The 27,333-nt window shown below is 43.6% G+C and overlaps 2 protein-coding genes across 6 annotated transcripts; both read right to left on the bottom strand.

The window, feature by feature from the left end:
* Positions 1–407: 407 nt before the first annotated feature.
* sirt2 (sirtuin 2 (silent mating type information regulation 2, homolog) 2 (S. cerevisiae)) lies at positions 408–7,626 on the bottom strand. Of its 4 annotated transcripts, none has more exons than XM_020047249.3 (16): positions 7,500–7,626; positions 6,508–6,554; positions 6,177–6,228; positions 5,971–6,078; positions 5,616–5,657; positions 5,360–5,466; positions 4,876–4,932; positions 3,951–4,019; positions 3,719–3,848; positions 3,519–3,578; positions 3,342–3,397; positions 2,953–3,029; positions 2,759–2,810; positions 2,140–2,207; positions 1,930–1,996; positions 408–1,008 (listed from the first exon to the last, which is right to left on the bottom strand). In XM_020047249.3, the coding sequence occupies exons 1-16, from the start codon at positions 7,603–7,605 to the stop codon at positions 868–870; spliced, it is 1,239 nt and encodes a 412-aa protein (XP_019902808.3). In that variant the 5' UTR covers positions 7,606–7,626; the 3' UTR covers positions 408–867. The 4 variants fall into 4 exon arrangements, with proteins under 4 accessions (XP_019902808.3, XP_010896949.3, XP_010896948.4 ...); XM_010898647.5 differs by lacking the exon at positions 7,500–7,626 and adding an exon at positions 7,157–7,257; XM_010898646.5 differs by lacking the exon at positions 7,500–7,626 and adding an exon at positions 6,738–6,947.
* Positions 7,357–16,838, bottom strand: si:ch1073-228b5.2 (distal membrane arm assembly complex 2). 2 transcript variants are annotated; one of them, XM_020047272.2, is made up of 6 exons: positions 16,774–16,838; positions 10,579–10,769; positions 10,201–10,281; positions 9,313–9,452; positions 8,815–8,977; positions 7,357–8,024 (listed from the first exon to the last, which is right to left on the bottom strand). In XM_020047272.2, exons 1-6 carry the CDS (start codon positions 16,783–16,785, stop codon positions 7,844–7,846), a joined length of 768 nt encoding a protein of 255 aa, XP_019902831.2. In that variant the 5' UTR covers positions 16,786–16,838; the 3' UTR covers positions 7,357–7,843. The 2 variants fall into 2 exon arrangements, with proteins under 2 accessions (XP_019902831.2, XP_034145323.1); XM_034289432.1 differs by lacking the exon at positions 16,774–16,838 and adding an exon at positions 12,298–12,654.
* Between the last annotated feature and the right edge of the window lie 10,495 nt (positions 16,839–27,333).

Here is a 27,333-nt window from a genome sequence, read left to right as displayed (position 1 = left end):
TGTGTATGTATTGAATAGAAAGTCACACATAAAATGCATTCCTACCAGCAGAAGCCGAATTTAGATGAGCTCAATCTTTCATGTCTGTGCATTCCAAAGACTAGTTTCAGGAGGGGCCTTTTTATCTCTTTATTCAGTGGATTTTGTGGTGGTATCACATGCGATCTCTCAGAAAGCTAGGAGTTGCATTGGGTCAACATCAGACTTACTGCCAACTCATCTCACACCTCTGTAGCAACTTCCTGTGGCAACATATGAGCGGAAATAGAAATCGTCCAATACCACCATCCACAGGAAGAAGAAAACAAATGTCACAGGTATACTTAACAGATTAAAAAAAGAAAATATTAAAAAAAATAACTATTGAAACAAGTTACACAGAAAGCAATGTCCTGATAAATCCATAGTTAACATTAGATGCATTTTATTAAATCATAAAATGCATTATCATCATGATTATTTTCATTGATATTTAAAGTATGTGTCTCTCTGCTTCAGACACTGAATCTGCCAGTCAGTTTTATCTAACCTGACATACCCTGACATAATCTTGTTTAGGTTTAGGTTTATTTTAGAAGTCAATCAACCAATTAGATCAACCGAGCAAGATGACATGCGGACAGGGTCTTCAGTTCTTCCCTGTGGGGAAAGGCATGCTAGCGTTAGTGTGTATTGCTGTAAACTCCATCTGTGGTAGCTGTCAACTGACAAAAAGTCTGTGAAGGAAGGTGGGTGTTAGTATAAAGCGCATATCTAAAGGGAGGAAAACCAAAACAAGACAGATGAAGCCAGTCCTGGTTACTGAAGCAACTCTGCTTCTAGATTCAGACCAAGTGATGTGTTGGAGCCATACGGCTTGCTCATTGGTTATTCTGCCTTAGTCTTCCCAGTCTCCGCCTTCCCAGTCTCCGCCTTCCCAGTCGCAACAGCGCTCTGATTGGCTTGTTCCTCCTTGGCTTTGCTGTCGATCTTTTCATGCTCCCGTTTTACCATCTCCTCAAGCTCGGCCTGGGGGAAACAAATACAGGGTAGAAAAAAAGGTAGGAGAGAAAAAGTGAACTCTTTAAGGTGAAAAATGTCAAAACAACGTAAAAATGTCAAAACATGCGCAGGACATCATCTACCACACTAAGCGGATGATGTTGTACAGAATTGTAAAACATTTCCAGGGACCCGTTTGGAGACTCGGGCGATACCTAGGAAGACAACTGAAACTGTGCAAAAGCCATGGCGCGTCATCTCAACTAACAGCCACGTTCATCACCAATCTTTGTTTCACTCCTAGCATGAATGAGTCCATAAAATCTGGAAACCATGAACAATGATCACAGCCAGGGCTTATAAGAGGCATACTTCATTTATACCTCAATAAATAAACACCCAATATCTAAAAGGGGGGGGGGGGCCTCCATCATTGTGAAATAGAAGAAGTTTAAAGCACCAAAACTTAGTATAGCTGACCAGCTGGCCAAACACAGTAACCGGACAATTAGGGCCTTTGGTTTCATTGCGCTTTTGGCAAAACAGGAACGTGTGCTCTTTGTTAAATGTGACTGCTGCCGTTTTCTACAAACAACACAAATATCCACATCATATTCTAACTAAGTCAACGTTTGCGATGTAGCAGGTTACAATTGCGGCACTGTGGTAACGCTAAAGCATTGCCCACAGTCAAGTCCGATTATCAGCTGATAATCAAACGCTCACCACAAACAGTGCAAACAACACGCTAGGTTTGTCTTTTTATCCCAACGTGGCTACACGGGGGGGGGGCACAGTTTCAGTGACGCGCTGATGGGACCGCAGCGTGGTGACTACGGTGTCTGATACGCGAGATTGGTGTGTGACATTTTGCGCCGGAACACGGCATGCAGTTTCAGAATTGTTTCCCGAGCATCTCATCACGGATGGCGAGCGAGTGTGACGTACCTTCCAGCCCAGCAGGTCAGCCAGGGCCAAGCATCCGTCGTCACAGGTGCTGATGTGCGCCACGTCCCTGAAAGATCGAGCATTCAGGAGTCGCCACCCTCATCATGACTGCCGTCATCCTACTGCAAATGCTAACATCATCCACACCACCAATACAGACCCTCCTCCCTCCTCACCCTCCTCCCAGTCAGGAAGGGGACAGCCCATCACCTGTATGCTTTCTCCGAGTCAAAGTCCATCCCTCCGCCAAGGCCAATCATCCCCAAGAGAGGATCGGCCTACAGAGAGATCCAGACAGAAACACATAACATTTTAAGTGCACAGTGGACAGGAACGGTTAATGGGAATGCAGAAGTGGATAGAGGGAGGAAAAGCTAATGGCGATGCAGAGGTGGATAGAGGGAGGAAAAGCTAATGGCAATGCAGAGGTGGATAGAGGGTGGAAAAGCTAATGGCAATGCAGAGGTGGCTAGAGGGAGGAAAAGCTAATGGCAATGCAGAGGTGGCTAGAGGGAGGAAAAGCTAATGGCAACGCAGAAGTGGCTAGAGGGAGGAAAAGCTAATGGCGATGCAGAGGTGGCTAGAGGGAGGAAAAGCTAATGGCAACGCAGAGGTGGCTAGAGGGAGGAAAAACTAATGGCGATGCAGAGGTGGCTAGAGGGAGGAAAAGCTAATGGCAATGCAGAGGTGGATAGAGGGAGGAAAAGCTAATGGGCTATGCAGAGGTGGCTGAAGGGAGGAAAAGCTAATGGCAATGCAAAGGTGGATAGAGGGAGGAAAAGCTAATGTCAATGCCAATATTGTGACAGGGGAAATTATGTGGACTTACACCACCTGCTTTCTCCAGGTTGATCAGCAGTCTGGGGCAGCTTTTTGAAACCCTGCCATTATGTATGAACACAAATTCCATTAGACCTGAACGATGGGCCAGAATACACAAAGTGTATATAACTAATTCAATTCCATCACAGTAGCCTATTGGACAGCAGTAACCTGTACAGAGAGCCAGAAAGATGTACTCACCTGCCGACCAGCGCCGCAAATGGCTGGACCTGCAGGGATGTCCCCATTATAATGAGGAGATCACAGCGAGGGAAGTCCTGGGGAAACAAAGAAGAACAAGACACATACTGTGAAAGGACAGGTGTATACAGAGTGCACACAGAGTGCAAACGCTTTTCATTAGTGTCTTCTGTACTGTTCGTATTTAATCCCAGCCTCGTCACAACACGAGGACAATCACCTCTAGCTAGGTCATTGTTTCATTTTTGTTTTACCATTTTAGGATTATCAGTAACATTGAAACGGTTCATCGTTTCGTTGCAGTTGTACACACACATAAAAGCCTGCCCACACACAGTGACACAAACCCCCGGCAGTCATGTCAGATCACCATGAAAACCACCACTCACCATCGCCATCGAGGTGAAGAACCTCTTCGGTAGGTTCTCACCAAAGAAAACAATATCTGAAGAAGGAGGAAGAGCAGATTCGTGTCAACTCGTCGAACAACAAGGGCCCTGAGCCACTGCAAAACAAAACTGTCCCGACAGGGTGGATGCGATGAGCGCCAGAACACCGGCACACACCTGGTTTAACCAGACTGTTGCACTTCTCGCATTTGGGAATGTCGTCCGAGAAGATCTTCACTGCGGGTCACAGGAAAAGACAACAATTCGACAGGAAATGTTAGCACTGCCGCATGTCAACGAATGCGACCTCCGAGGGGCACAGCGGTTTCATTGATCCCCTCGGGAACCTGGATGTCATTAAATCCGAAAGCGCCAACCTTTCATCCAGTCCATGCTATACTCGCTGCGACACATGAAGCTGACACAGTGCGAGGAGTAGAAGGTGCCGTGGGCTTCAATCAGGTCCTCCGACTCCAGTCCTGCCACACGTTCCAGAGTGTCAATGTTCTGCCCAGACAAGGGTGACCCCATTGACCAACCGTGGCACACAGTGACGGTGGAATACAGGCTGACTTAGACACTGAACAAACAAGCATGTGAGAGACTCACCTGTGAGTAGCAGCGTTTCAGTAGCCCCTTGTCTTTCAGCAACTTGATGAAGTAGTGGCACACTGTGGGCTTAACATACAACAACCAGGGTTTTTCCCGCATTCAAAACTCAAAAGGCGGCTGCGTACCCCAAAATCTCACAACGCCTATGTGTCGGCATGGGAAAACATGATTTTGGACTCATACATTAAACACCAGCGAAACACTACAGCGAATGTGAACGTAGAAGGAAACTTTTTCCATATTGGCAGTGTTGGCAGGAGGGGAGGTTTCCTCCCGAATTGGGCTACTTATAATGGGCTTTGTGGAGTCCACGGGAGATTTAGCTATTTAGTGTCAATAAAATCTGGGAGCCTTGCATACAGGACCACACAGGTCCTGTCATCACGGAGATAAGTAACATTAAAAACAAGTGCATCCTAGTATTCTTTTACACCCAAGCTGGTCAAAATAATTCAATAAATCCCTAAACTACATCCAATCCGCATTAAAAATATATTACGTTCTGCTTCTAGCAGCCTATAATTACAGATTTTTACAAAGAGATTTTGCGAGACAAAATAAAGATGACTGGTGAATAGACAATCGGATTAGAGTATGTACTGTCACTTTAAGACAATATAAACAGGCTGTAAAAGGCTGTAATATATACACTAAAACAGACAACAATAATACTGACTGTAATAAATTATAAAGCTGACGAGTGACTTCATATTTTTTATATATGCAACATGTTTTTATGTTCACACGTTCTCTAGTGTGTAAGCAGATATAAGTGTATTACAGGGGGGCAGGGTTTGGGGTAACACCTTTGCCTAATTTTGACAGAAACACACGGCTACAACTGACACATACAAAGGCATGAAATTACTCATCGATACAGAGAGTTCATTTAACATATTAAAGACCAGAAAAGAAGTCCCACCTTAAACAGTCCGGGGTACAGCTCTCTGGCCAGGGCAAAGAAAGGCTCTGGGTGTTTCTGGTAAATGTAGAAAAGAGACACTTGAGTAATTAAATAATAATAGGTACAACAATAAATCTAATCATACTACCAAAAATGATAATGTTAACAACATGTACTAGTAATACTACTACCAATAAAGATGATGTTAACAATATGTACTACTAATACTACTACCAATAAAGATGATGTTTAAACATGTACAGCACTACTACTAATACTACTACCAATAAAGATGATGTTAACAACATGTACTACTAATACTACTACCAATGATGATCATGTCCATAACATGTAAACCAACACTACTAATACTACCACCAAAAACGATCATGTTACTAATAGGCCATTTAGCAGTGGTTTTCATCCAAGGTGACTCACATGATCATACCTGTATGGATCGCTAGAAGCAAAGAATTTGGAATGCCAAAATACATGGTCAGACCTTAAAGTAGTCTATCTGGAAGATAGCCTCTGGATAGGGCAGGTTGTACTTCTGCAGGTTGGCATAGAGACCAGTCTCTGGGGAGCGGAAGTCAGGGATTCCAGCCGCTGCAGGGAAAAAAGGGTCACCGTGACGGACAATGTCTAGCACCATTAGTGCAGATGACAGAAAAGGGCTGTTTAGCCTGTGTTGTGTCTCCACACCAATCATTCTGCTGCCATCAACCCATAGTTATGTAAGAGGGGGTATTACTTACACGTGGAAATCCCCGCTCCCACCATACAGATTATGTTTTTGCCTGGTAGAGGGGCAAAGAAAAATAATGTCACTTTGCTTCTTTGTTTCTTCTTTTTTTTTTTTTTTTTTATCAACGAAGCAACGTTACCCAGATGGTTGAAGTATAGTACGGAGATTTGCCATATTGTTCAGCAAGCAAATTACCTTGCCTTAGGCCAGACAGATGTTAGCCCTCATACAGTCTAGCCCTGTGTGTTGTCTAATGACCCATTTATACAACTAGATGTTGACAGACGCACTGTTTGTGGGGCCACAGTCATAGACCCCCACTTGGAATGCGTGCACCCAGAGTTACAGGTCGGTATAATACTTACATGCACCACTCTGTATGTACCTTGCAACCCCCTCCAGAGTCAACTCATCCAAAACCTTCTCCCCGGATATGCCCAGGGTTTTAGAGAAGAGATTACGCAAGAAATCCACTGCAGGAAAAATAAACAAATAATAACTTTGGCGATGAGTGGCAGAGACACTTGTGCTGACAGAAAAATACCATTCCGAGGAGGCTACCGACACCTACTTTCTGATTCCCCTGATGCTTCGCCGTCGTCACTGCTATCGCCTGACTGTTCCTAATGGGGAAAAAGCCTACATTTACTGACACGACACTGGCACATATGTTTTATCAGTGGAATATATGCTTCATGAACATAGCTCGTAAAAACAGTGCATTGTCTCGCAAGCCACTACGGTATCAGTGCCAACATGTCATTTGATGTACATGTCAGATATCATTTGTGACAATCCATGATAAATTGTCTATAATGCAACTATGTCATGTGCTTGATGAACTAAGGTAGTTATGACAGCTAGCTGTTAATGGCATTCACACACGGTGTTTTATGTCTTACTTCTGGTTCAGGGGCGCTGTCCTCGACCTCTTTCGTTTTACAAGCTTCTGAAAATGCGAAAGAAAATCCATGTCAGTTAACTGTTTAGAAGTAGCTGAACAAAATGTGAACAGTGCAGAAAGCTGCGGCAGCTAGCTAACGTTTATTGCTGCTAGCAGCGTAGTTAGCTAGGTGTACGCCCTTGCCTTAGTTGATTTTACAACTGACGCGAGCTCACTATGGGAAAATACCTGGTACATCAGACATTTATCCGTCTAGACTAGTCCTTCAAAGACTATTTTTTCTGATATATGGTGTGTGTTCCTTCCGTGTTCAACTAGTCAGCTATTATCTATGGCTATATGCAAGTCGAACCGAAATACAGTCGAGATAGGATTGTTGTTGTCCGACGAGAATTAATTCCGTGTGCCTAACTTCCACATAAACTCTTCCGACTAAAAAACAAACACTTGCACACGCATTGCACTACAAAACAGAAAGGTTTATTTAAATATATATTTATCTTGCTTTATGTTCGTTCAAGTACAATGGTCCTACATTTTGTTGTAAAATTAAAGGAATCTCCGTTTATGTACCTTCCTATGTAACATTAACCCATTACAGTAATAATCTGGCTGAAAGGTGCTACTGTTGTCACATAATTAATTACCTCAATGTACAAATTATGTTGTTCAACTTGGTTTTCCTCTTCGATTGTATGCTACACTTTTGAAGTCTCTCTCTCTACTCCTCACCTTCAGACAAAGGATCATGGGATTTACATCACCCAGTTAGTTAACAAGATTTAAATCTGTTTGGAAATGATGACCATGTCTGTACATTGGGTTCCGTGACTCCTTCAGATATACATCACATGAGGAATATTTTATTGGTATAATCCCATCATCATATACTGTACATAGCATCTTCTGGAGCAAATTATACAACAATACATATATCAAACATCCTGAACATAAAACACATCTTTGGACTGAGGTAACTGAGATGCTTACCAAATAGGTCTTTTAAATGTGTATATCTGTTTGTCATTGCGACTCCATAACACCAAAACAGAGACATCACACCAAGCCTGTCTGTCTTAGTGACAGGCATGAGCATCAATAGAGAAAAGAACAGTTAATGCGTGCACTGCTCATCTGTGCACCCGTCACCATGCACAGGGCCGGCCCTAGGCATAAGCGACATAGGCGGTTGCTTAGGGCCCTAGACCTCTAGGGGCCCCCCAAAGCAAATTTTGCTTAGGGCCTCCAAAAGACTAGGTCCGGCACTGACCACCTCGATGGTGTCCCTCAACGTTGCTAGTCCATCCCGGAGACCCAGGAAGAGCCTCATCAGCCTACTGTTCCTGGACAGATTCTGTTCTCTGGGCGTCGGTTGGTGTGTGGCTATACGTCAGGCTGTGATCAAACCCAAAAGCAGTGACTTGGCATTGAGGAAGCATCTCCTCCAACAGGATGGCCACTAGCCCGGGGTCCTGGAGCTTGGGGAGGGAGGATATGTCCAGCCGCCGGAGAGCCCTGGTGCACATAGGGGGCAGATCATGGATATTCACTTTCAAAAGCAAAAAGGAAACCACAAATTGGTACATAAGTGGCATAAAAAATCCAGGCATTTGTGGATTTGTCAATTAAAAACCGTTATTGTTTGGGCTGAGGCATTATCAAAATACACTGTGTACACTGATGTATGGGCTTGCAACCTCATCAAGGTGTTGTAATACAAAGTGGGAAAGTGATAAAGGATGTAGTGTGGTCACAGTTACATGCAAGTCGTCATGGGTCACTCAGCTTTTGGCCAGTAGAGGGCGACATAATCCCACATACTGTAGATCACACATGCTTCTCAAAAAATATGTATATGAATAATGTACACATTACGAATTCTTATTTTGGTATCTAGTAGTAAAGAGTACTCTGTTAAATAACCCATCTCTTTTTTGTTGATTAACAATACAATGAACAATTAATTACTAGCATGTACTGCATGACATCCATGACTCAACAGGTGAATAAGTCACTTGTAACCCAAAGACCATTACACTTCATGCTGGAAACAATAGAGTATGGGTTGTCATTGTACATTTAAAAACTGCAAACTGTTTGTGTATGTGTGTGTATGTGTATGAAAGAGGTCATTTTAGTTCTTCTCAGAACACTCTGGACATGGGGGGCCCTGGAATCCGTCTTCCAATACAATTTAAGAAGGAAACAAGGTTGATAGGATGGGAGGAGCCAAAATACCTCAGTCTCCATGATCCTCTCCAGTGTGTGTGTGTGTGTGTGTGTGTGTGTGTGTGTGTACGTGTACCTCAGATTCCTCAGTGAAGCCAGGCCCCCGACAGTGATCTGAGGACAGTGAGAAATATCTAGCTCCTCCAGGGTGTCCTGGAAGACATGGAGGCGGGACAGAAACCAGTCATCCACCTCCACACAGCCACACAGAGAGAGAGTACGCAGGCTCTTCTGTTTTACTGGAAGATACAGACAGAGGACACCATATATGTACTGAATTAGAACCAGCAACCAGGTGTTTACCGGCCCAATGCTCTTGACCACTAGGCTACACTGTCGCAGTCAATGACTACAAACAGGGTTGCTGGTTCAAATCCCCAATGCCAACAAGATGAAAAATCCCTTGTTCTCTGAGCAAGAGAGCCAAACCTAACGGCTCCCAGGTCATTACTGTAAATATGAATCTGTTCTTATACACTTATATAAACACTCACAAATGGATTTAAAACAAAATAACCAAAGCTTAAGAAGGGATGAAAATGAATAAAAACCCCATAGGTAGAGAGATGTGTACCCAGGTTTTCCAGGCCTGTGTAGTTGATGAGTGTGTTGCTGGCATCTACTTCCTCTATAGTGGCATCCCGCTGGTTTATGAAGTCCCAGCTGAACTTCCCTCTTTTGTTTGAACGAAACCACTCCGACTGCCCAGCAAACCTGGAGGCCCAACAGAGAGACAAGTCAAAGACATGTGGTGACACACCGTTCAGCAAACACAGGGCAATATATGTTTTTTTTTTTGCCGGACCGCATAAGCGGAGCCGGCTAAGAAGAGTGAATGTCTCTTACTGAGTGACTGACTGACTACCCCTTGTTAAATAGCATAGTGGTTAGAGATGCAGACTTGTGAACTATAGGTCCCGAGTATCTCCTTGCAGACGAAGCGAAGTACGCATTGTGAATTATTCCGTATTGGCGAAAATTTGCTGCCTAAAACCGAAACTGTATACGGTTATATTTTCTGGCACGGAATAGTTCATCTTCAGTCTCGGTAGCAATTGCTCAATTCTTATGATTATTCCTAGGAAGTTAGTAGATACTAGTAAGCCTATTACTGGATAATAAACTGTTAAAACGGCCAGTGGCAAAAACAAAATACATAGTAAGAAACGTTAGTCAGTTTAACTCTATCAATGAGGTTCACGAATGGCCAATTAACTGTTAAAACAGCTCTGTGGTGTAGTGGTTAACGACCCAGCCTTTCACGCAGGCGACTCAGGTTCGAATTTCATGGTGGCAACATTTTCTATTGCGGGCCGGCTGAACTAGGCTTGCCTGGTTTCTATATTTTTTTTTTTTGCAGTATGTCACATAGGAAAACACCTCATGCACATCATCAGATAAAAAAGGCAGGGCCTGCATATTCAAGTAGTTATGGGCAGTCCAAAAGGGGTGTGGCAGTTACCTGAATCCTCCCCTCAAACTGAGGATGTAAAACGCGGCTGCAACATTGTCCCCAAAGTTCTCCTGGGTGTAACCATAGAAACTGTTTGGAGGAAGGGAAGATTAGTTGACCTACAGGGTTGGGACGGCCGGCTCCAATTCACTCCACACCCATTACGCTTTAACCCTTTGTCGCAAACTGATCTGAAAAGTCTGGAAGGCAAAAGCAGGGCAGTTGTCACTAACGCCTCACAGGTCATGCTTCAGGGGACGGCGAAAAATGGGAATAAGGGAACGATACAGGAATGGATGATATGATATAGAAAGCTTATAGAATTTGTTTCATGGAAATTAATGTAGCAACCACCTATTATGATCTGTGTACTCCTGTTATGCTCACATGTTCTTCTGTCGTACCCCTCGGCTCTTCAACCAGGGGATCCAACTGAGTAGGGTCTCGACGTCATGGAAACGATGGCTCAGGTAGAGGAGGAGCCTGGTTTGCAGTGGGGGCGGAGCCCCAGGGTTAGAGCTCCAATGGCGAGGTGTGGCGGCCAGTAGGGGCACAAGCCTGAAGGTTCGCCGCATCGACTGACACAAAGCATGACAGAACATGGTTAGTTTGTTATTCTGAGGTAAATCCCAATGAAAGGAGCACTACTACATATGAATGCCAAACAAACCCACTGATCAGCAGCCATACATCTCAAACGAACTACACATCTTGCAATGTCCTCAGAAATCCCAAAATTGATTTGCTGAAGAGCAGTGCAGATGCAACGTATTGTAACAGAGTGACATTCAAGTTATTATTCCGTTATCCCGACGCTTCACTGAGCTAGTGTGTGTTCAAGGACAGATTTTGGCTTCAGAAAAAGTTGTTTTGAACATACTCGGTGACGAGTATGATTGAAAAAAGCAACATGTAACAGCTGAATGCTACTTCAGGATCATTGTTTATGGAAGTCAAGTGAAACTAAAACAGTTTTAAGTCACAATCCAAATAATGCAACATCACAGACTGATGTGATGAGAGTAGCACTGACATTTTGAAATTGTGCGGTTGCATTATGTATACATTTTTCACTTCTTAGCTTATTGTACTTGTTAACCCACCACCGACTATCCGCCATCGACTATCTACCGGTATCTGCTCATTTGTGCGAGGGGGAACAAGAGGAGCACTGCCCGAACCCCAGAGAATGACCTCCAGCAGGCTACTGGTGTGCATGTTTCTGACAAAATTGTGTCAGATGTGAAACAGTCTGGAGACGCCGTGGTGAACACTATGCTGCCTGCGACATCATCCAGCATGACAGGTTTGGTGGTGGGTCAGTGATAGTCTGGGGAGGCACATCTTTGGAGGGTTGAACAGATCTCTACGTGCCTATGAATGTAGGCATTCTGGCATTGATCTGCCCTCACATTACCCAGACCAGAATCCAATTGAGAACCTCAGGGAAGTTATGTATTGGAGCATCCAATGGCGCCAAGTAGCACCACAGACTGTCCAGGAGCTCACTGATGCCCTCCTCCAGGTCTTGGAGGAGATCCTCCAGGACACCATCCTCCGTCTCATCAGGAGCATGCCCAGACCTTGTCGTGACTGCATACAGGCAAGTGGGGGCCATACACACTACTGAGTCAGATTATAAATTGCCTTGATGAAATTAAAGAAAGTTGGAAGAGCCTATGATTTCAATTTGATTTTCGGTGTGAGATTGAATCCAGCCCTCAGTCGGTTGGTGATTTTGGTTTCCATTGACCGTTGTTACGTGATTTTGTTCTCAACGAATAACACAATGTACAGTAAACGATGTTTATCTTTAATATATTTCGTCCATCGAGACCCGATGTGTGATTTAAGTGTTCACTTAATTTTTTTGAGCAGTGTATATAACATGTCCCATTCTCCCATTCTGTACCATTAGCATTAATCCAACAGTGCTCCGAGTCATTACTATCGAGATACACTGTGATGTGATCACACGACTATAGCGTGTGCATGCAGGACACTGGACTGCGAGATTAGGTTTAAATGTATAATACATTGATTACGCTCATGCAAAATACTAGTTATGTTGAGAATAGCGACATGAAAAGTGAGGAATAACCTTACCATCAAGGAAGCAGCCATGTTGTAAAAATTGTGTAGGACGTCGTTAGGGACAAACTTAGCGATTTCGCATTATTTACCTTGCAGATATCTGTAAAAACACTGAGGGGCGCTCGAACAATGGCTCTCAGAAACTCCTGAAAAAGTAGGTCTACCTGAAAATATTTCTAAATGCAGAATGAATTCACAACATGATTGTTACAACTATCGTCATTTAGCAGCAATACAAATGGGCTTTTACACATCACGAATTAGCTCTCAGACTTCATACTTTTGCTGTTGTCTTTCTCAGAAATAACAACAGACCCTGTACCTTTCTGTACTCTTTGCACGCAACAGCTCAGTTGGTGCCATGTTTGTTTTTATTTTTTGGACTTTCCAGGAGTCTGACCACAAAACAAAGATTTTGAAATTCCCAGTCCCATAACCTAAACCTCACTGAAAACTTGTGGGGCAATCTGAAAAAGAGTAGACCAATTACTAAAGGATCTGGAGAGATTTCCCCTGAACGATTGGTCCCCTACCCCTATGTTTTTCGAACAATTTAATCTGAAGGTCAATTTTCTCTCATATTGTGAATGTATGAGCAACCTGATGAATTATTTTTGATAGCCTCTACTGATTATTTTGTCATCCTGTGATTCAGTGCTGTTCATACTGTATACATCATAACCACCTACCTCATGTTCTTTACACTTGCACAAAAATTACTTATTTATTCATTCCAGCATCATTTGCACTCTGCTCCATTACACTACACCTCACACTTTTGTAAATATTTGATTATATAATTTCACCACTGAAGAAATGACACTTTGCTACAATGTTAAGTAGTGAGTGTACAGCTTGTATAACAGTGTAAATTTGCTGTCCCCTCAAAATAACACAACACACAGGTCTAAACATGTCTAAACTGCTGGAAAAAATAAATGAGTACACCTTCTAAGTGAAAATGTCCAAATTGGGCCCAAAGTGTCAATATTTTCTGTGGCCTCCATTATTTTCCAGCACTGCCTTAACTCTCTCTGGATACGACGCTATTGAGTGATGACAATATGCAGTATATGGTTGTTTATTTAGTGAGGTATTTATGGTTGTTTATTTAGGAATGTGTATATATGGGTGTTTATTTAGTTATGCAGGAAATATATGGGTGTTTATTTAGTGATGTGTATTTGGTTGTTAGTTTAATGATATTTGGTGATGTAGATATATTTGTCTGTTTTAGTATATAGTTCACTGCATGATGCTGACATATAATGGAGATACTCTGTGTCATTGTTGACTCTTTAAGTGTTAATAATAATTAAATGGAATGACAGTTAGGGGACCGCTATTACCAGTCCCAAATTCATTAATAATTTGGCCGTGTGGCTGACATGTTGAATGAATGAGTATGACTGGGGTCTGCAGGGCGCACTGAGAGCCCAGAAATAGAAGAGCATAAGTGGGAATGTAAAAGGGAGAGCACGTCCAGTCCTCCATTCCATACTCCTGACGGCTTCTCCTCCATCTCCCATCCGTTCATGTCCACGTAGGCGACCAGCGTGGAGAACAAAGGAGGATAACACACAGGACAGACGACCAGGCGGCTGGATACAGGGGAGGGGAGAAAAACACACGTCCCCTCGCCTCCCTTCTCTCGCCCTGTGTCTCGGCATCCACAGGCGGCCGTCACAGGCCGCCACGGACAATAACGAGCCAATAAGATCAGGCTGACTGGTGATTTGCTCCAGTCCCCCTAGAAAGGTAGTGAAGGGAGGTCGAGTGAGAACAGTGACATCACATTAAAGGGAGAACGCGAAAGCCATTCCAAAAACGAGGAGGGGTTAGTTAGAGTGGGAAACTGTGAAGGTGGATTTCAGGTAGTAGCCTCTGTCCGTGTCTGGACATTACGGTTGTTGTAACTTTATATGAGCCAGTTTCACTCAGCCGGAGTTCACTCAAGTGAAATGCTGTACAGACGCGTAAGCAGTGTTAGAAAATATCTTAAATCGACAAGGCAATTCGGTGACCGTGTGTCCGCCCTAACTGTTTTGTTTTTGTAGATCATTTTGAAGCACAACTGTCGCAAGGAAACATTCTCGGACCTCGATTCTCAGCAATGCCTTCCCACGTTTCTAAAGCAGTCTGGAAATGGCTCCAGCCGGTTGGGTCTCACTTTTCCACCCCAGGCTATGGGGGGGGCAGAGTGGGTATGAGCGGTGGACTGAGTCCTTGGCTGCCTGTGAAGTGGGTTGTTTTAGACCTCCTATGAGGTCACTGGGAGGCTGTGAATCACTGCTTGAAAGATGAATAGCCTGTGCAACCAGCCACATTTTTCCATTGACAGACTGAGGGCACTGACTTATCAAATACCGTTAAGTGGATGGAAGGCAAACTTCACATGATACAGCACACACACACGCATGCACACTCTCTCACACACACACACACATACACACACACACACACACACACACACAGACACATGCAAGCTCTCACACACACACAGAGAGAGACTCAAGAAAAATCTGGTTGTTTCTTGGTGTATTAAATACTATCTAGGGATAGTAACAGCCACCTCTGTTGCCAAGGATACCAGGCCTTTTGTTTCTTTTTGGTCTTTATAATTGGCTTGGACAGTGTTTTCAACATGTGACTGTGGCCACTTTCGCTTGACGTTTGCCATTTCAAGAAAGCAAAACGCTAGAAGTGTTAACCCTTTGGACCGCTTCACCTTTAACAAAAATGTATCACCAAATAATTTATCCTTGACCTCCAGAGTCACTCTTGGTATGTCTGCTGTTTCTGGAACAGAAGACTGAGCAGAACTGCTCTGAACCTGTGTGTGTGTGTGTGTGCATTTTCACTCAAACACACACACACACACACACACACATCCAGTCTACCTCAGTGAGTCACACAATTATCTCATGCAATTAAGTCTGTGTCAGTTCTGTGCAGACACGATGTGACGGAATCCCGTCTGTAGCTCTCAGGCCACCAGGAACTTGGCCTGGTATCTTCCCGAACCACGCCACCGTAGCAATTACAGCTGACAGCTGTAATTACTACCCTCATGCATTCTAACGGCCGCGCAATGTTAAAGCAAGCTACCCCGGTACGGAAAGAAACAACATATCTTACCAGCTGTCAGTCACTCAAAATGGCAGAGCCGAGTTGGCAGGAATAGCAACGCACACTGTAGGGTCAGCGTTGACTAGCTGTCCCTCTAACGCGTGACACGCACACGCTCGCACACACGCACGTGCCATTTAAGTCCGCCATCTGAGTTTGTCTCCTTGAGAGTTAAGTGCGTGTAGCTGGGTAACTTTGGACTGTGATGAAAGCGCGGTTAGAGTTGAAACTCCACAGGGACAGCACTTAAAAGTCCACCATCTGAAGTCGTCTCTTGTGTGGCCCTGAGAGCTGAGTGTGTCTGGCAGGGTAACTTTGGACCGTAATGAGACGGGAGAGGGGTTAGAGTTGAAACTCCGCAGGGACAGCGCTGCCGCGGCAGATAAAAAGTTCCTCCTCAAGCCCATAACTCCTCTCTGATCATCCAGGCGGACTCTGAGAGATTCGAGATGGCTGGGAGACCCCCTAGGGAACATTGTTCAAGAGTAGCGTAACATACAGCGGCATGAGGCTGGATTAAATAATGCATCGGAGATAAAAGGCCTCCGTGTGCTAAAATGCGGATATAGAGTATGAGCGAATGTTTTAGTTGCTGGGTCTGTGTATATATAGTCTCAAATGCCCGTTGTGTGTAAAAGGTTTCATGACTCCAGACACTGATGAATCATGATTCTGGTTGTGACTAGGGGAATCTGAGAATAAGCGGTCTGTAGTGGTTTCGTTGCACTACTGTTCTTTGTTAGGAATTTCAGCAATTGGATCCAACCGTCTATTTGAAGAGGCTGAGCTCACACTCCTAAGCTTAGCAGGTTCACTCTTGGTTTCTGGTTGGAAGACTAGTTACAGCTGGATGTGGTGTTGGAGGGCCAGCTTGGGGGCTCTCTTCCCTCGGGTCTTAAAAATCCCAACACTGCCCTACACAGGGTGCCGTTTTTTTCCGAATGGGATGTTGGAACGTGGGTCCTGACTCTCTTTGGTCACTATGGGACCTATGTCACATAACATAAGAGTAAGAAGGTTAGCCCCCCGGCTGCCAAGTCAATCTGGCTCTTACTCCACCGTACCCACCTAAACATCTCCCCCACCCACTTTAACCAGGATATACTATATTGTACAATTATTGCTCTGGATATGAGTGTCAGCTGAAAGACCAAATGCGAAACAGAACAAAACACCTACATGCGATATCACCCCCAATGCTAATCACATACACACACACACACACTTGTACACACACACACTTGTACACACACACTTGTACACACACACACTGGAAGATAGTCAGTGCCACTGGCTTCAGGCTGGCTGTCCTTTCAGAGGGGCCATGATGTCGAGGGGCTCAGATCACCCTTTACTCACCGTCTTCGCCATGGTTGTCAAAGTCCTCTGGCGCTTACTGACTTCCTGTCTCACTGACTTCCAGTCTCACTGACTTCCTGTCTCCGTCTTCTCCCTCCTCTCTCAATGTCTCTCCTTCCTCTTTCTCTGTCCCCTTCCTCTTTCTCTGTCGCCCTCCTCTCTCAGTGTGTCCCTCCTCTCTCTCTGTCTCTCTGTCTGTTCCCCTCTTCTCCCTCTGTCCCCCTGCTCTTTCTCCCTCTCTCTCTCTCTCTCTCTCTCTCTCTCTCCATCTGTCTCTGTCTTGCTCTCCCGCTTATCTTACTGTCTCCCTTCCCTTCACAACTACTTATTCATTCCCTCTGACATGAGCATAATGTCATTCCCTCATTTCCCCTCCTCCCGTCTCTCCCACTTTTCCTCTGCTACAGGGGATGTGGTGTAGAAGGGTGAAATGTTACTAGCTTTACACATATTTCACATAGCAATTCCTGATGAGAGCAGTGGGATGATATCACTGTTTTTTAAATACAAATGTGTTGAATGTTCACTACATTTTCTCAAAACAAAAACTACATTCATTAAAACCTAGACTTGAAACATCCTCAAAACCATATTATATTGTCATATAAATGAAACTTTGCCCACGGATGCCACACAAAATCTGGGCCAGAGATTTTAAGCTACATCTCAGGCTATATTTTCTGATTGTCGCTGCCTTGAAATATGCCATTGTCTTGAATTCCTCTTCTTGACAGGATATCTCTAAACACATATGCATGTACAAAAAAGTGTATGGCTATCATATGCATTTAGACACATTTTGCAGAATATGAAAAAGTCTCAAGTTCATGTCATTTTCTTGTATTGTCCTGCTTGTGTTAATAAAACAGGGTGGTCAGCACAGTCGTCCTGATATGTTTACAGTAAGTTACCTTTTTTCGTTTCTGAATGTCCGGACAATTGAAACTGTGAAGCAGTTCAGGTTTGGCTGTGTCCTAGCCCTTTTCCCCATACGGTCCATGATCAAGCAGTGTCATAAATCTCCTTGGATATCACAGTCATTCCTCTACATCTCTCTGATTTTGCCACCCATTGCTCGAAAAAAAACACAGGTGAACTTACCTGTGGTCCTTTAAATTCACGCCAACATCCTGACGCCTTCTTGACTAATTGTGCTGGTAGGTGATTACATCTCAACAACTGTGTTGTTAGACTTGTGAGGATGTGAGTTGGTATATTGCTTGGTTGTGTTTTCTGCATGAAAACATGGGTGACCATTTGTGCTTCACAAAAAGAGTAGGGATTTGCACAAAAGGCTGAAAGAGACTGACATTTCTGTGAACCAGGTGCATAGTGCTAGTGAGCTGGGTTTAATGGTCCTCCTGGAACTTAGCAAAATGTTTCTTTGTGTGTGTTGTTTATGGAACGAGTGTAAGTTTGTTAGCAATTGTGACAGACTGTAAAACACAGAGGTTATGTGTAGCGGCCAGCTCTTCTGTCTTCCCTCTGGTTTGGGTCCCCAAGGCACAGAGCAGGACTTCAATGGACTGGAAATACACAGTTGTTACGATCCTTATCTCAGTATAAGAGAAAAAAAACAAAGACAGTATATTTGGAGGTTATACAGGTGCTGGTCATAAAATTAGAATATCATCAAAAAGTTGATTTATTTCAGTAATTCCATTCAAAAAGTGAAACTTGTATAATGTATACATTCATTCCACACAGACTGATATATTTCAAGTGTTTATTTCTTTTAATTTTGATGATTATAACTGACAACTAATGAAAACACCAAATTCAGTATTTCAGAAAATTTGAGTATTGTGAAAAGGTTCAATAGTGAAGACACCTGGTGCCACACTCTAATCAGCTAATTAACCCAAAACACCTGCAAAGGCCTTTAAATGGTCTCTCAGTCTAGTTCTGTAGGCAACACAATAATTGGGAAGACTGCTGACTTGACAGCTGTCCAAAAGACGACCATTGACACCTTGCACAAGGAGGGCAAGACACAAAAGGTCATAGCTAAAGAGGCTGGCTGTTCACAGAGCTCTGTGTCCAAGCACATTAATAGAGAGGCGAAGGCCATAGCTTAGCTTGTCTTTGCAATCATGATGATCTGAAGCGGCTCTCGGCCAAAACGACTTTAACCTTGTCACAGTTCCAGGACTTATCTTGTGTCCTGAAACACACCTCATACAATATACCAAGCCTTATGTGCTCTGACGAGTATTAATGTCTTTGTCTGTGTGAGTGCTAGAGATAGATACTATTGAAATTGATTGCACATTTAAGGAAAACAGATAAACAGAGCACATTCTTCATCTATTTACAGTAAAAAAATAAAACACGTATTGTACAATCCCAAAGTTTTACCATGAAGTACTGAAGCCAGTAGATATACAATACATCAATTAATGGGATAGTTTGGGATTTTGGCTAATTAGTTATTTATCTACTATCCAAAAGCCAGATTAGCTTGTGGATCACATTTTGATGTAACTGGGTCCATTATGACTCAGGGTAAGATCTGTGGTTTCATTGCAAGAACCACAAACTATCTCTTTAAACATGGTGGTAATACACAGTAAATACTGTTTTGCGTAATCAGGAATGAAGAATGGAAAAAAGCTGAGGCGTGTTGTCTTCATGTTAGTCTTCACATTAGCCTTCATGTTAGCTCTCATGTTAGTCTTCACATTAGCCTTCATGTTAGCTCTCATGTTAGTCTTCACGTGTCTACTCAGGGATGAGTGCCTTAACAGTAAAGATGATCTAACACAGCCCTTGCAGTTATGTTGCCCATGTATGAAATTGAAGCTCATAGTTGAACTATTCCATAAAAATATGGAATTGTTCAATAGTGTAAAGCTGTGGGCCATTATTCTATGCTAACAGTGATGTAGAGATTCAGATCTAGTAGTCGCATCAATAATGACGACATGGAATGTTAAAATATCTATGAAACATTTATCAGTGACCTGCCTGTTCCTATTCATGCATGTTTTACTGTATGACGTGTATAAACTGAGGGAAGCCCACAGGACCGAGTGACAGGCAGAAAGACAGGCAGAAAGACAGACAGGCAGTCAGTGATGGTTGTGGCTAAATATATAGCAGAGACAATCAAATATCACTGGAGCTTTTGATTCTAGTGTTCATTGTCTAGTTAATACACATCTACATATAGTGAACATCTGTAATGGCTTAGTGAACATCTGTGATGGCGTACACCAATTATGGTCAGTGAAGCTCCGAATCAATTCATGGAATGCTACATCAGATAGAACTGCTGGAGCAGTGCTTCTATTAGATTCTCTGGACTCAGTATATCAGTCTGTGAGCCAAACTCCCAAATTTGGTCTGTTAGGCTGAGAATGTCTCATAGGGATGTCTCATAAAGATCAGTGTCCCAAGATTTGGATTTTTTTTTATATAACTTTCTGTGTGTTATTGCTCTTTCTTTCATCCCTTTCTGCATTTTCATGTTGCCCTATGACAAGCAATGTCAGCATACAACAAGGTACTGTTTTTTATCTAATCAAATACCATTGGAAAGCTTAAATTTGCAGCTTTCCGTCAGACACCGTTCAGTTATGTTCAAGACATCATTACAAAAATATATGTTTTAAAACAGATCCTAATGTCAGAGGTACAGTATGCACAGTGTTATACCCCAATCAGCCATAACATTATGAACACTGACAGGTGAAGTGAATAACACTGATAATCTCGTTATCATGACACCTCTCAGTGGGTGGGATATACTAGGCAGCAAGTGAACATTCTGTCCTCATAGTTGATGTGTTAGAAGCAGGAAAAATGGGCAAGTGTAAGGATCCGAGCAAATTTGACATGGGGCAAATTGTGATGGCTAGACGACTGGGTCAGAGCATCTCCAAAAATGCAGCCCTTATAGGGTGTTCCCGGTCTACAGTGGTCAGTACCTATCAAAATTAGTCCAAGGCGACCAAGGCTCGATGACACACGTGGGGATTGAAGGCTGGCCTGTGTGGTCTGATCCAACAGACGTGCTACTGAAGCTCAAATTGCTGAAAAATGTAATGGTGGTACTGATAGAAAGGTGTCAGAAAACACAATGCATCACAGTTTGTTGCGTATGGGGCTGCATAGCCAATGACCAGTCAGGATGCCCATGCTGACCCCTGTCCACTGCTGAAAGCACCTACAATGGGCACATGAGCATCAGCACTGGAAGAAGGTGGCCTGGTCTGATGAATCACATTTCCTTATACATCACATGGATGGCCAGATGTGTGTGCGTCGCTTACCTGGAGAACACATGGCACCAGGATGCACTATGGGAAGAAGGCAAGCGTACCACCTACCTAAGCATTGTTGCAGATCATGTGTACCCTTTCATGGCAATGGTATTCCCTGATGGTATTGGATTTTTCAGCAGGAAAATGTGCCCTACCACAAAGCAAAATGGTTCAGGAATGGTTTGAGGAACACAACAACAAGTTCAAGGTGCTGACTTGGCTGCCAAATTCCCCAGATCTCAATTCAATCGAGCATCTCTGGAATGTGCTGGACAAACAGTTCTGAACCATGGAGGCCCCACCTCACAACTTACAGGATTTAAAGGATCTGCTGCTAACATCTTGGCCAGATACCACAGCACACCTTCAGAGGTCTAGTGGAGTCCATGCCTCGACGCGTCAGGGCTGTTTTGGCGGCAAAACAGGGACATACACAATATTAGGCATGTGGTCATAATGTTAGGCTGATTGGTGTATATAGTACCGTACTATGTAACATGAAAGGTAGGTTCATGACCATTCCAAACCATATCAAACATAGTTCCAAATGTATCAGTGTCTCACATTTAAAGCAAGTTATACAGGTTAGATGTTTTTCCACGGAGGTCCAAGGCTACGTGCTGTTATTCTTAGCTTTCACCTTATATTGTATTTGATTTAAGGTTACAGGTCAGCAATATCTTGTCGTATACTTTGTACGCTATGGATGGAATAAATAGGAGAAAACAGAGATAACTTTGTTGCACCATTATAACTGTTATGGAAATTCTTGAACTGATGTATACTTAGTCCTATACATGTATAAATGGTAGAAAAGGAATGCAGGAGAGGGGGGTCTGGTGTTTGTTTATGGTCATCATTGAATGGTGTCAGAAGATTATTGGGTTATCCATTAATTGTCTATCAGTTTAAACCATCAGTTTATCTGTTCTCTGTCCAGATGCTGTGTGTCCCTTAGAGTTGAAAAGGTCATTAGTTTAATGTGGGGGAGGACAGCCTGCCCCTTGGTTAAAACCTAGGTATTGACAGAACAAAGGGAATGTGTATTATTGACATAGGACAGCTGGGCAGTAATTCACCACACCCCTTTTAACTTCATAAATATAAGACTGAATGTATTTTACTCAGAGATTACTCAGAGGGTTATTCTGTACATTTTTGACGCGTCTATCTATTTGCAAATGAACTGTTAATTGTGCCAAGAGAATTTTGTCTCTATACTTACTCCTATCGATGGAATTACCATCACATAACACATTTTCCCAACTCCAGGGACATGACCTTTAATAGAATCACTATGAGACATCATCGGCCAGAGTCAGTGCCCCGATCCAACCCCCTGGCACATCCATTAAATATTTTATGTAGTCTCTGGGTCAGCGAGACCCATTCATCTATGGTTCTGGTTAAACACAGCCTTTCTTGTGATTTATGTAAAACTCACAAATCCACATTATTAGATTATTGCGTACGCTTGACTGGTTCAGGCTCATTTTCACTGGAAGACAACTGAACCTCCCCAGTGGCTGGTGGATTATCAGTGTCACTTAGAAAAACAAGACCAAGGTCGCATGAGAAACCAATGACTTCGAGGCTGTCAGAGGGTCAGTTATAAACATCCTTGGTACAGCTATTCACCCCCCAGTTCTACACGACACACTTCAGTAATACACAATGAATAACTAACAGAGAGCTCACAACAGATATAATTACTGCCATCCACTGTCATTTGAGGTACTATCTAGGTTTTCTTTTTTTTATTAAACCTTTATTTAACCAGGATAGGCTAATTGAGATTAAAAATCTATTTTCCAAGAGTGTCCTGGCCAAGAATAGGCAGTTAGCTAAAGCTCTTCCCTGACTGTAAGGCTAGCCTTAAAGGGTTATGGAAGCCTTTTACAAGCTAGGTCCCATTAAATGATTTACAACAAAACGTTGTGCCCATTTTCTCTGATGGTGTGTTGATGTCCTACTGCTTCAGTTCTCCTTTAAAAACTGTGAATATATGACAACCAGACATGAGACTACATAAACATTCCTGGACACGTTGTAAAAGTATTTCTGACATTTCATAGCAACTGACTACACCTTGTGTGTCCTGAACACGTGAAAAACGCTCGAAATGTGACCTGACCAAACCTAATGCGACCAAAATATTGCGACCAGCTACACGTGACTCGTTCTAAGCCATGCTGGTCGTTCTCCTGTCCTTGTGTGAACATCCTAACGAGCATCCTATCCCGGCTTCAAATGGCCCGTCTTCTGCCTCCAGTGCCTGTCTGCCTGTTGACGGTCTGTTTTGCCTCAGCGAGCCAGACATCGGCAGGGCACTGGTGTCGTGCCTCTGCAGCCCTGCCAACCCGCCAGTGAGCGGGAGAGTGGGCGAGGGCAACGTGGTAGGCTGGTGTTTGATTGGCGCGTGCAGCTAAGATCTGTTGCTTCCTATTAGGACACGCTTCGCTTCCTCCCACCCACCCCACAGCCACTGCCTCTGTGGATCTTCCTCTTCATCTTCCTCTCACCCACCCCACAGCCACTGCCTCTATGGATCTTCCTCTTCATCTTCCTCTCTCTCTCTCTTGTTCTCCCGCAAAGTCTCTCTCTGTTTCCCCAATGTCTTTTCTCTTATTCTCTCTCTCCAAGTCTCTGTTTCGTGAGCGTCTCCTTGCTCTTCTCTCTCGATGTGTGATGCTGCCTCCCGCTTCTAATGGTTTCCTCTCTGCTCATCCCTGTCAAAGTCAAGTTCCCCTTATCTCTCTTCATCACACACCCCGCCTCTTCCTCTTTCTCTAAAGGCCCTTGAACAGGTCCTGTATTGGGGTCAAGTAGCCCCCCATTTTGTGACTCCCCCACTCCGCTGTTGTTTGGCCGCTGCCCCTGAAGACAAAGCAGGAGCATCCAGGCGGACGATCCAGTCTGTTCCCATCTCTGCAGCCATCCAATTCTCCTCCAGCTCCTCCTTTACCAAACTCTCCGCTTTCTCCTCGTCCTTATTTCCCCAGCTCCGGTAATGATACCGTCAGTAATGGTAGTGTTTGCAAATTGAATGTGAATGTGTTGATTTTTATCAGAAGGATGGTTGTGATGGTACTGACCATGGCAATGACGAGGATTTTGATGATGAGAGAGATGATGGTCATGAAGAGGATGATGGCAAAGATGATGAGAATAACTGAATAACTATAAAGATGCTGATTATGGTGAAGATGACGATGAGAGTGTCTGCTATAACGTTGCGATGAAGCGGACGACGGTGATGTCCAAGACTGTTTGTAATGGTACTAGGCCTAATAAAAATGGGTAAGGCAATGACAATGTTGATGGTGATGATAAAGGTGTTGGTGGTGATGATTAAGATGAAGGCCACATTGCTGATAATGATGACACTGGCAGTCTCGGAGGCGGTCTGTGGTCATGCCCTGGTGGTCAGGAAGTGATGCGTCCCCACAGCCATCTGTCAGCAGATTAATCCTCTGTGCTCTTAGAGATATTACTGACAGGCTTATCGCCATGGCAACCAGCTCTCAATCCCAGCACAGCGACCATGTGACCCTTCCGGGAAGGTGTTGGAGGTGGGGGCTATCATGTGACTTTACCGGGAAGGTGTTGGATGAGGGGGCTACCATGTAAAATTTCCAGGAAGGTGTTGGCGTCGAGGGCTATCATGTGACTCTGCGGGGAAGGTGTTGGCGTCGAAGGCTATCATGTGACTCTGTCAGGAAGGTGTTGGCGTCGGGGGCTATCATGTGACTCTGCGGGGAAGGTGTTGGCGTCGAAGGCTATCATGTGATTTTGTCGGGGGGGTGTTGGCATCGGGGGCTATCATGTGACTGTCAGGAAGGTGTTGGCATCGGGGGCTATCATGTGACTCTGCGGGGAAGGTGTTGGCATCGGGGGCTATCATGTGACTCTGCCAGGAAGGTGTTGGTAGTGGGGGCTATCATGTGACTCTGCCAGGAAGGTGTTGGCGTCGGGGGCTATCATGTGACTCTGCCAGGAAGGTGTTGGCGTCGGGGACTATCATGTGACTCTGCCGGGAAGGTGTTGGCGTCGGGGGCTATCATGTGACTCTGCCAGGAAGGTGTTGGTAGTGGGGGCTACACATACACACCCAAACAGCCAGTATTCCCTACTCCCTTTCTATTTCTCTCTCATTAGTCTGTAGAGGTGTCATTGTTGCTATTGATTATCACTGGAATAGTCAGTGTTTCTATTGATTCCCACAGTAATAGTCAGCGTTTCCACAGAAAACTTGTAATAGTCAACGTTGCTATGGATAACACCAGTAGTCACTATTTCTACTGATAACCACTGCAATAGTCAGCGTAACTACAGATTACCACTGCACAGTCAGTGTTGCTACTGATTATCGCTGCAAAAGTAAGTCTTGCTACTGATGACACTGCAATAATCAACATTGCTGATGATTACCACTGCAATAGTCAGTGTAGTTACGGATTATCACTGTAATAGTCAGTGTTGCTACAGATAACTCTGTACTATTCAGTGTCACTCATGCCATTTGTGCAAGCTTAATTGTTTCATCAGTAGCTAAGTTTAATATTATGTGGTAATATACAATATAATATAATATTTTTAAGAATCTCCATCTCCCTCTGTTGTTCACACACATGCAAGAAAAGTCTTTGAAATGTTGCCAAGTACATACCTTCAGATAAAGCTGCATGCTATCAATCAAAACAGAAAGCTCAGCATGTGACATTCAAGGTTTTATTCAATCTTTACATACAGTACACAAGTCAGAAATAATGCTCAGGAAACCTTCAAATAAGGTCAGTCAGATATAAAATCAAATCTGCAGTTCAAACAACAGATTTCTCCATTAAAAATTACTGACAATTTTTTTCTTTCTTTGCAATTTTTAAGTACACACAGATATTCAAGATATGTGGCGCTATGCTGAAATAATGACATGTTCGTATATTGCTAATGTACAGTTTTTCCTTTCCTGCTCCTTAAGAACACATACATGGCATTCAGTCATTGTTTACCCGTGGTTGCGACTGAGCCAAATATAGACGTAACCCCAACCTACTCTAAATACCCTGACACGTTCTTCATATTATTTTTAATGACTGTAACCATAGCTACCACTCCTGTACCTTAGCCTACAGTAAGTACTTTCATTTTACTGTGCAGCGGTGGTTTTGCTCAAGAATCATAAACTTGTAGTAAATCGTTTGGTAACTCGTGTGCTACTTTAGGACTTGTATGCTACCCTCAGGCTACTTCTGGGCACCTGTGTCAGGTGCATGGGCCTTCGCGGTCCGCATTTTTTCCGACACTACCGGCACTCCGTTTAATTAGATGCCCTAATCGCTAACAATATCAATAACAAGTGGGAGATCAGCCCCCCCCCCCACCCACCCAAAAATAACTCCAGTACATGTTAGCACCGTGCATTAATGGCGCGTACAGTAGGCTATCAAAGCCTGTCGATTCTGTATGAATGTCATTCCATTCACACGAAAGGACAATTACAGATGGCTTCATCATGGCTCGGCGTGAACAGTGCGATACAAAAGGAATGTAACAAGTATCGTCAATAATAATAAAAAAAAAAACATTCAAATTATTATGGCTCCAGCTCTACTAAGCCCTTGTTAAAAGACGCAAATCTGTCTCGTATGAAGTAATGGTTTCCTGGCTTATCGTTGTGACCAATGAGGATGCAGATTGTTGCAGACCAGGGTAGCATTTAAAGGACACGTCTTGACGGTATAGTAGATGTTGGACCTGTTTGTCAGCGTTCGCATGTTTGGTTTGATCAGGTGCTTCAGCAAAAAAAGAAAATGGCTGCCACGTTGTCGTGGTGATAGAAATGGCTGACACGTTGTGTTTTTTTTGTTTCCATGGGGAATCGAGAGGAAGGATACCAAGGTGCTTGGGTCTGTGCAGAGCCTATAAAGACCTTGTTTAATAACACTGTCAACATAGCCAGTCCTGTTAAAGTCTTTAGACTGATTTTGTGTCTAAAGAGTCAGCTGTGCCAAACTGCTGATATTAAGCTGGAGTCTGTTACAGCTCTGAAACCCCCTTGCCACTGGTTTGATACAACCCCAGTGTGAGGTCAGGGGATTCATTTCATCAAACCCATATTGCAGTGTTTACATTTCCCCATGGTCAAATAAACTCACAGACTGCATTTGGGTACTGAATAAAACCTTCAACTACTGGTCTTGGGTGCTGAATAAAAACCTACAAATACTACCAAACTGGTCTTAGTTACTGTATAAAAATCTACAAATACTACCAAACTGGTCTTAGGTACTGT

Source organism: Esox lucius, chromosome 1 (assembly GCF_011004845.1).
Source record: "Esox lucius isolate fEsoLuc1 chromosome 1, fEsoLuc1.pri, whole genome shotgun sequence".
Lineage (NCBI taxonomy): Eukaryota > Metazoa > Chordata > Actinopteri > Esociformes > Esocidae > Esox > Esox lucius.
This window is presented reverse-complemented; position numbering and strand designations above follow the sequence as displayed.